Source organism: Battus philenor, unplaced genomic scaffold (assembly GCF_028537555.1).
Source record: "Battus philenor isolate CCGP_79_NKW_IND1 unplaced genomic scaffold, ilBatPhil1.0.hap1 SCAF_25, whole genome shotgun sequence".
NCBI classification, from domain to species: Eukaryota; Metazoa; Arthropoda; class Insecta; order Lepidoptera; family Papilionidae; genus Battus; species Battus philenor.
In genome coordinates this window covers 144671-155098 of record NW_027181688.1, presented here as the reverse complement: position 1 = coordinate 155098, position 10428 = coordinate 144671, and the positions used below count along the sequence as shown (strand labels likewise).

At 41.5% G+C, this 10428-nt stretch overlaps 1 protein-coding gene across 1 annotated transcript; it reads left to right on the top strand.

The window, feature by feature from the left end:
- The first annotated feature begins 223 nt into the window (after positions 1-223).
- Positions 224-3127, top strand: LOC137925024 (cytochrome P450 6B4-like). Its single transcript, XM_068768452.1, has 2 exons — positions 224-1616; positions 2829-3127. The coding sequence occupies exons 1-2, from the start codon at positions 278-280 to the stop codon at positions 2990-2992; spliced, it is 1503 nt and encodes a 500-aa protein (XP_068624553.1). The 5' UTR covers positions 224-277; the 3' UTR covers positions 2993-3127.
- Positions 3128-10428: the final 7301 nt, after the last annotated feature.

Below are 10428 nucleotides of genomic sequence, written 5' to 3'. Positions count from 1 at the left end.
GTTTAAAATAACCAACCAATCTTGGTTTACCGGCACAGAATACCCATAACGTATTAACTTCTCCATTGCACTATGCTTGTGATTAGATGTTTGTTTTGTTTTTCAATGATACAACTGCACGAACAAATGATAATATTATATATGTAATTCATATCAACTTGCCGCGGATAAATGATAAGAACGGCTGCCAGAATCGCTACGTCAGAGCCAGTCGGCAGCTCGCGTCGCGTCCGCCGCCCATTGCGAGGTGAGAGCCGGCCACGACCACAGCTCCGCCATGATCGCGACCACCGCGCTCGTCGCAGTGCTCACTCTATGCTGCTCTCTGTACTATTTGTTTACTAGAACGTTCAACTACTGGAACATCAGAGATGTGGCCAATCCGAAACCAGTTCCTCTCTTCGGCAACCTGCTGGACTCGGCTCTTCGGCGGAAAAACATTGGAGACGTGTTCAAAGAAATCTACGACCAGTTCCCCGACGAGAAAGTGGTGGGAGTTTACAGGATGACCACGCCCGCGCTGCTGCTCCGAGACTTGGACGTGATAAAGGACGTGCTGATAAAAGACTTCGACAACTTCTCCGACAGAGGGTTTTCATTCAGCAAGAACGGGCTAGGAAACAACTTGTTCCACGCCGAAAGCGACAGGTGGCGCATACTGAGGAGTAAATTCAATCCGTTGTTCACCTCGGGGAAGCTGAAGAACATGATGTACCTGCTAGAGGAGCGCGGCGACAAACTGCTGGAGTACATCCAGAACATGGAGCGGAGCGAGCAGGACCTGCTGCCCATCTTCAAAGGCTACACGATGGCCACGATCGTCGCCTGCTCTTTCGGTCTGGACGTCGAAACCATCAACGGCGAAACGAACATCTTTAAAGCCATGGATGTCACCATTTTTTCACCATCATTTCTGGATGAACTTGACATGATGTTCCCAATAATTTTCAAGACCTTGAAGCTGAATCCGATGCCTCAAGTAGTGACAGAGTTTTTTCTACAGGTTGTTTCCACCGCTATAGAGAAGAGAAATGGCGTTTCCACGAATCGCCACGACTTTATGGATTTGCTGATCACCATGAAGGAAGAGCACATCCTCCGGTTGCAAAAAAATGACGGCCGGGACTCTTCGCTAACTTTGGAATTGACGGACGACATCATTGCTGCGCAGGCGCTGGCGTTCTACGCGGGCGGCTACGAGTCCAGCGCCATTACCGTATCTCTGGCGGTATACGAGCTGGCGAGGAACCCCGAGGTCCAGCGCGAGGTGATCGCGGAGGTAGACGCGGTGCTGGCGCGGCACGGCGGGCGGCTCGGCGCCGAGGCGGTGAGCGAGCTGGAGCTGATGGAGCGCGTGCTCAGCGAGACGCTGCGACTCTACCCGGTGGTGGAGCCGCTGCAGCGACGGGCGCTCTGCGACTACAAGATCCCGGGCACCGACGTCACCGTCAAGAAAGACCAGATGGTGATCGTGTCGACCAAGGGCATCCACCGCGACCCCAAGTACTACCCCGACCCGGACCGGTTCGACCCCGGAAGGTTCACAGCAGAGAACTCGAAAGACAGGCACACCTGCGCGCACATGCCGTTCGGCGTCGGGCCGCGGTATTGCATCGGTGAGTGCTTCTCTTTTGCTTTGCATACAAATGTAGTGAGCGGTGGCTAGAGCTTGAATAAAAACCTGAATCGTCTACGTGTATAAACATCTCGTGTTTTAGTCACGCACAGGGTCCTGTCTAACCTAATCCAGGTTTACTGATTATTCTGTGGGCAAAGTTCCCAGTCGTTAGGATATACCAATGAGGACAGTGTGATCCGAGGGCTGGGAGCTGGGAGGTGGGTGTTACCTACAGTGGGACTTAAGTAAGTACCCCTGGAGCCAACGCACTACCTGACTCTCCGAGCAGGTGATGGAACTGTAAGGCACACTCACTTCCTGAAAGTCTCTAAAAACGCACAGACGCTTCTATCCTCTCCCGGGACGCCAGGCAAGCTGTATGCTGGCTGGGTGATCGTTTTATTGTTTTTTTTTTGTTTGATTATTTTTATATTTATTTAGACGTCCCTGTAAGGCTGACCACATACGATTTTGTTATTGATACTCAGTAATATATATATATATATATATATATATATATAATTTGTTATTGGTGCTCAGTAATTACCAGAAAAATAAACCATCATTTTATTATGTAAATATATTACTATGTTATGACATATATCGTCGAGCTATTTCGCAAATGAAGAACACACACATTATTGTTGTTGTTGTTGGTTACGCACAGCGCCGAGCTTTGCAAGAGCGAACGCCGAGCGCTCATCGTGCGGTTTTTGATTTTTTTTTAAATGGCCGCTATTGGGGGCCTCTCGTACCTTTGGTGGGACAAGGACTTTACGGGCAATTTATTTTTTCACATAATTATTTATTATTTCCATTCTCTCCTTTCGTTCTTCACATATTCTTTCAATCTATTCTTTCATGCCACATTTCTGCTATCTTTCCCTTTTACTCTGTGACCTTTCATTCCTCCCTTATTACGTGTTACATTTTATCTTTATTTCTTTTCGTTTACATTTTTATCACATTTTATATCACATTTTGAGTTACATTTTATCACACCTATCACATTTTTTCTTATTGTCTATTTAAAATTTTTATTATTTTCTTTAATTTTTACTTTTTTTGTATCACTTTTTTAATTATTTCCTTGCAGTATGAGAGGAATTCTTCCCTAGTATCCTTTCCGCCTATCAGGGAGGCTATTGACTCCTCCCTGATTTTAACGCCAGACCGGCACTCGAATTCGAACGCGGTTTTTGATTTGCAGGCATGCGCTTCGCCAAGTGCCAACTCAAAGTCTGTCTGGCGAAGTTCTTCTCCAAGTTCCGCGTAGAGCCGACCGCGGCGACCCCAGCGAACATCAGCTTCAAGCCGCGGCGCGTGGTGATGGCTCCCAGGGAAGAAGTGCTCGTTAACATACTGCCGCGGTGATCTATATCTTCGTGTACCGCTCATTATACTGGCAGTGTAGAAATGTAGCCTGTTTAGAACAGAAATAGTTTATTATGATGCAATAATTATAAGATGGTTTGTATATTTATTTATATTTAATTAAATTTTATATTTATTTAACTTGTCCTTTAATTTCTGAAGGTTTTTGTTTTTTTTGGAAAAATTTGTAGTTTTTTGAATTTGGTTGTCTGCAGTTGATGTCGAAGTGAAAGTAAAACAAAAAATAAAATGTTACCAACCTGCGTTACACCAATTGTGACGCCACTTCGTTAAGGCTCGATATAAACTCGGCATGTGTATTTTTCAGGCTTGATGGGGTCTAAACATAAAACAAGCCCACTACCTGTCCCAGCAAGTGCACGCGAACTCCCATTATTTGACTGATGTTCCACTGGAATGCCTTTATTACATGAAGTACCTTTGGCGCATTGCATTTGCGGTTCTATCATTTGTCTTTATGCCGACTACGTGCTCTAAGCAAAAGAAGCTTTGACAGAACCGGCCCGCTCGTCTGGTACTTGCTTGTGTATGTTTTTAACCTTCCGTTAATGTTGCGCGCGTTGTCTTGCAAAAGTATGAAACAAATGTAAGAAGTTTGCTGTGTTTATATATAATTAGCAAGTGATTTTTTGAATGACATAATCCTTTCATCTAATACAGTGATTCCCAAAGTGGTCTATATCGACCCCTAGGGGTCTATGACAACCTGCAAGGGGTCTACGTCAGCGAAAAAAATATGGGGGTCCACGATAGTGGATCTCAACACATACGCTGATAGTACCTATTTACTTACATCATACTATCTTCTAATATAAAAACATTTACATTATTTATAAAAGTATCTATGAAGTAAAAAAATTATTGTTATATGTTTATAAAATTGTGTAAGTTGTAGGATGTTGGTATTCGCTTTGTGGTCGCAATACATTTTGAACTTGTAAAAACCTGAGAGTCGCAGTCTCAGAGCTTCGCTACCTTGCACTGACTTGTTCAATTCGTCACTCTATAAAGACGAATTGGGAGAAACAAATAAATTTACAGGAAATCAATATCAGGTAAGTAGGGGGTCTACGACACAAAAAGTTTGGGGAACTCTGATCTAATAAGTATATATATATGTTTATATATATATATATATATATATATATATATATATATATAATTTTATGGGCAAAGGAGGGGATTTCATGTTACTAATATGATTATCTAATACACAAGCTGCAAGAGCATAAAAAATATAATTTTTCACAATACGATGACAGAGCGCACTATTGTCTCCTGTCAAAATATATCTGCAACGTATTTTGGAAAAGTTTTTATCTTTATTCAAAGCGAGCAGGCGTTTAGTTCAACGGGTGAGTTAATATATAAAGTAGAGATGCGGCCGTGTACGGGTTTAGCAGAACGGAGCATCTGTTTTGATTTCGTATTTATTAAATCATTTAACAATTAATAAATAATTATTAAATAATTCCCTTCTCTTAAACAACATCCGATTTAACATTATTTTAAGACGAGAAATCATTGTTTTCAAAAAAAAAACTTGGACTTTTTAATATATGTGTGGTAAATAGTCTTTGCTCGTAAAGTATAAACTTCGTAACATATGTATGTATATATACATACATATATATTTATATATGTTTAATGGATTCAGGCGATACCTTGCGGAAGTCCATCCTAAGTAAGTAAAGGACCAATATTTAGCCATATACTTTGTTATTTATATGCCACCTCCTCCCCCACTAACACTCAAAGTCACATGACCGATCGTGGGCTATTTTTATTACGCGTAAGTTATATTTGCGATTTCAAGTAATAGACGAGTGCCCCGACATAATTAAAGATGCCCCGGGGAGGGGTGAAACACGTGTTGAGTGATTTGGCGGTGGCGGTTGTGTGATTCGCAATGTTTGCCGCATACGCATTTATCAGCGGGCTGGCACTTTGTTGCACGACTGCATGTGCGGAAGTGACTAAATATTGATCATTTACTTATATTTATATATGTCATACGTATTTATTCCATCGCAGTTCCTAAATCGATTGCCCAACCACCTTCACCGTTCACAGGTTTACATTTGCATAGCAATAATAAGTGTCAGTTGTCTTCATCTATCCATCATCACCATCATAATGTCAGTTGATGCTAACAAATCTGAACTCGGAGGTGATCAGAACGATGTATCTGGCGGTGCTGGAGCCGACGATTTTGTATGCAGCGAGTGCATGGGCGCCGGCGGCTAGGAAGCTGCTGGTCCGCAGGCAGTTGGGCGCGGTCCAGCGGGGCTTCGCACAGAAGATCGCGAGGACCCACAGGACCGCGTCCCTGCACTCGGCCCTTATACTTGCCGAGTTGCTTCCTCTGGACCTTCGGGTCCAAGAAGCAGCCCGTTTATTTGAGATAAAAAGAGACATTCCCGGCAGGTGGTAAGGGACCGAGACCTGGAGGTACCGGTCAGCTACCTGAGACTACCACACCCGTCTGGTCAAGTTGGTGTGGAGTTCTCCTGTCTGGGGGAAAGTGCGGAGGAAGTCCGACTTGCCACCGCGCCTGCCAATCTTGTAATTTATACCGACGGCAGCCGCATAGAGGATAAGGTGGGTGCGGCGTTCTGCGTCAAGCGGGGCGCCGTAGAGTCATACACAAAGAAACTCAAGTTGGGCAACTTCTGCACCGTATACCAGGCAGAGCTGCTGGCTCTAGCTGAGGCAACAGGGTACGCGGCCGGCGAGTCGGCGCAAGTCTGCGCCGTACTGAGCGACTCGCGGTTCGGCCTTGGAAACTGTCGCGAGATCGGACACCCTCCATCCCTTAGCGTTAAGAGTGAAGGAGAATGTGATGAAAGTGAGGGAAAAAGGGAAGGATGTTAGATTGTATTGGGTGAAAGCGCACGCGGGGACGGAGGGGAATGAGAGGGTGGACCAGCTGGCCAAGGTAGCGGCCCTGAAGAGCAAAAGACGACCGAAATATGAGAGATGCCCCGTTTCATTCGTCAAGCGACAACTGAGATTGGAGTCGCTCGACGAATGGAACAGGAGGTATATGGAAGGAACGACGGCTTCAGTCACGATGACATTTTTCCCGGACGCCATTTCAGCTTACCGCGTGCTCCGCAGTATCGAGGTGGACGCGGTCTCGGCCCAGTTCTTCACGGGGCACAGGGGGTTCTCTGAGTACTTTCACAGGTTCAAGCTCAAGGAGGACCCCTCGTGCTTCTGTGAACCGGGCGGGACCAGACCGTGATCCACCTTGTGGCCCGGTGTCCCGCATTCGGGGGACTCCGGCACGGCTTCGAGTGCCGGTCTGGCATTAAAATCAGGGAGGAAACAATAGCCTCCCTGATAGGCGGCGATGACAAACAGGCGTTAATATCCCTTTGTAAAGAGATCGCCAAAAGGGCGATATAAGGCGAACAGAGTATAAAAAGATAAATAGATTAAAAATGTAAATAGAAACAAAACTGTGATAGAAAATAATTATAGAATAAGTAACAATGTAAAATAAAAATACAAATCGAAAAAATGTAAAAAGAAAAAGAGAAGAATGATAGACGAACAGAGCAAAAGGGTAAGAAAGTAGAAATGTAGCATGAAAGATAGAAAACGGACCGAAAGAGAATGTGAAGAATGAAAGAAGAGAGAGAAAATAAAAGATAATGTGAAAAAATTAAATGCTAATAAAGTCCCTATCCCACCACAAATAGGGGTACGAGAGGCCCCCAATAGCGAGGGTCATAAAAAAAATGTCAGTCGATGGACGCTCACCGCGAGGTGCAGGCCCCTGGAAAATGTCAAAGTAACTCCAACTACCTATAGTTATTACAAGTTGATAAAAAAACTAAGTTCCCCCAGTACATGTGCAAAGGGCAAAAGTCATTTCCGATTAAAACCTTCGATCCAAGTGTTTCTGTTTCTAATCTTTAATCATTATCATTTATATAATGAAAATTACGGAAAATAATGATATCGGAAATGTCTTGCTGACCTGTTACGGCTGTACGTAATGTCTACCGCTATTAGACGATAAGTATATATGTATATGTGTAACTGTCGATGTGACATACAAGTAAATAAATTATTTATTTACAAATCAACATAATGGTCATTTCACCGCTGATCGTCTTTCTACAAAACCTTCACAAAGATGATCGGTCTAGCGCTTTCTATCTACTTACTTACTCACTTCGCTAAGTTACTTAGCTTCTTACTTCTACGACGCCGCGTCTACTGGCTTCACACAGTGATCTAATAACCAATTTCATTTGCAACAAAGGAAGGAAGGAACCATCGCTTCAATAGTGAGCAATGGGATAGGGAATGCGGAACTTGACCAAGTTTTTATTTATTTTGAACTCACTTATAAGGTAAGGCTTACCCGCCGCGTCGCAGTGGAAATGTCTTGTTTTACATAGCAGAAGATAATACGCTTATAAACAACGCTAATTTATTTATTTAGGTACAACAGTATACATAAATTAAAATAAATAAAGTTACAGTATATATAATGGCGCTGTCTGGTGTTCCTTTATAGGTGACATGACATTAAAACATCGCAGAGATATCAGACTATATCAAATAATTCAGAAAATATTGAATAGAAAAGTAATCGCATGTAAGAGGAAACATCTGACTAATTACTACACATTTAATAGGTTCCTCTGTGCGCGAGCACCTACTCACTTGCCACAGTCGATTCAGACAAAATAAACGCCTAGTCCGCCATATTGGAACGGCGTCCATCTTGAATTTTAAATTTTGACATAATCATCGTGTTTTACTAGTGTAGCCCTTTCATTTGATACCCATATTGAGGGGGTTAAGGAAAAATATGTAATCCGCCATTTTGTATCGGCGGCCATCTTAGATTTATAATGTTATTGATTTTATTATATTGTATTGTCATCTAAATTGAATGTGCGTTGTCAGATTGATCTGAAATTTGGTAAATTTCAGATCAATCTGACAACGGGAAGGTGCTTAAATTTCAATTTCTAATTTTGACCCAAACAAATTCCGTACGGGTCGAACTAAATAAAACCGTTTAATAAGAAAGTTTATTAATAATAAATAATAAAATACATACGTATATTGACCTTTTTATGTACTATTATAAAGATATTATTCCTCCAAATGCAATTTGCCGCCATTAGACTATACACAAAAAGTTACATATTAGCTGTGTTGATAATTTACTTAAGGACGTTTTGCAGAACAAAAATAATTTAAATATGCCCACAATACGTTTGAATATGCTTTTTTTTAATTAATATTGAAAATCGATTACTCATAATGAAATATATGAACGATATCTATCGATTGCTTTCTTATATGACTTTTATGAACACATACTAAAGGAACTTTTTATTTTATATCTAATGGATTCAGGCGTTATTATGCGGAAGTCCATCCTAAGTAAGAAAAGGACTAATATATAGCTACTTCCGCCGGTGGCAGTTGTGTAATTCGCATTGTTTGCCGTATGCGCATTTATCAGCGGGCTGGCGGGCGGTGCACTTTGTTGCACGACTACCACTGCATGTGCGGAAGTAGCTATATATTGGTCCTTTTCTAACTTTTTCTTTATTGTGCTTGATTGTACAATATCGATATACGTAGTAAAAAAATCGATATTTCATTACTTTTTGCCTTCAGGAGCTTTATTTCTAAATAAATGTAAAAAATACTCAGATTTAAAAAAGGTTACGCATATTTGATACTCTAGTCCACAGATAACACAGGTGTTGCTTGACGTTTAATTGTGTTGATGATTATTTTTAAATTTTAAGTTACGTATTTATTATAATACGAAAAATTAATAACAACGCCATCTGTGTTTGCTAATAAACAACATTAGTTATTATTTTAAATTGAAGATTTATTTATTTTAATCCGTTATATAGAATACATAAGTGACTACAGTGCTTAAAACATGACATATATATAACAATTAACGCCTGAAATAGACGAAACATAGAAATGAGTATTTAAAAAAATATATGACCACTAAGAAATATTTTTACAGCACCACGTAGAACTTATGAACACTAAAAAACATCCCACACATTATATAAATGTCAAAAGAAGGTAAAGCTAAAATTAATCGTCGCAAAAATAAAATTCCCGAAAAATCTTTTAAAATTGCCGGCAAAAAGTGGTGGTAATTTTTAAAGTACTTTTAGTATAATCAGAAAAAATACGAATAAATAACAGTTTTATTATTATTTAAATAATAAATTTATTATCTTAATCATTTGTTCCTATAATTTTATTTAAGCGCTATTTAAGCTAATGCGCAACAAAACGAAAAATTTAATTATATAATCTATACTTGGCTGTTATTTAACCGCTCTTATTACAGCAATGTATCAAAATAAATTAATCGTTTTGCTTTTACTTATTTAACTAACTAGTAACGCCATCTACATTTTAATAAAGGATTTAACCTAGTTAGGATATGTCAACCCGCGGCAGTCGGAGCGGCGGATTCTGGCGGACGAGATCGGACAGGACCTTTTCTTGCCAGCAGTCGTGTCGGCGATGCTGAGTGGGTCATCGGCGTGGAGGGCCGTGGCCTCTTTCTGTGACACCGTCATGGTCCAGAAGGAGGCAGCCGAACGGGATCGGCAGAGGACAGATCCCGCTCGGAGACGACGCCGTCAGCGCAGAGACGTGCCTCGCGACGGCCCTTCGATGAATGGTGCTCCCCTACCATAAACGGAGCCATCGGAGTCGCGGGAGTTTAGGGTGGGGGCCCTAAACTCCCACTAGCTTCGGCGTCTCTGAGGCGGACGATGGTACGACGTGGTCTCGAACCATCGTGATAGCACCACGAGCACAGCGGGGTTTTAGTGGGTAGGCAGGGCATCTTGAATACCGGAAGATTTCCCCCACCGAAACAAAAAAAAGATGACCCGAAGATATAAAACCTGTTTTATTTTGTTCATTGTACTTTGTACCATTTGATAACGTATATCATAATATTTAATACTAAGTAGCAAATCTGATAATACTAAGTAAACTAAATATCACAAGTTTGACGGAGCTGTTTCATGGACAATCTGTTAGAAACCTTGGACTTCATATTGACACCAACTTGAGCTGGTGTCCTCGGGTGAATTATGTCTCCCGGACCCTTCCGCTCCGTGAATGCATGTAGACGAAGCTGCAAAAGCCTTAGCAGCACAAACATCTTCAAAACAGTACAGTACAGTAATATTCTGTTCTTCGCCTGAAAAATTACTTTCTCGTGCAGCCCCTCATTCTTTTCACGGGTTACATTGCTGAAAGCTTCTTCGACCATATTTTAGAATTTCTTTGCCCACTAGACCGCATTTTCAATAATAGCATTCGATTCGTCTACAGAAATATGATCCCATCTCTACACGTCGGCCAGATCTCAAAATTACTACTAG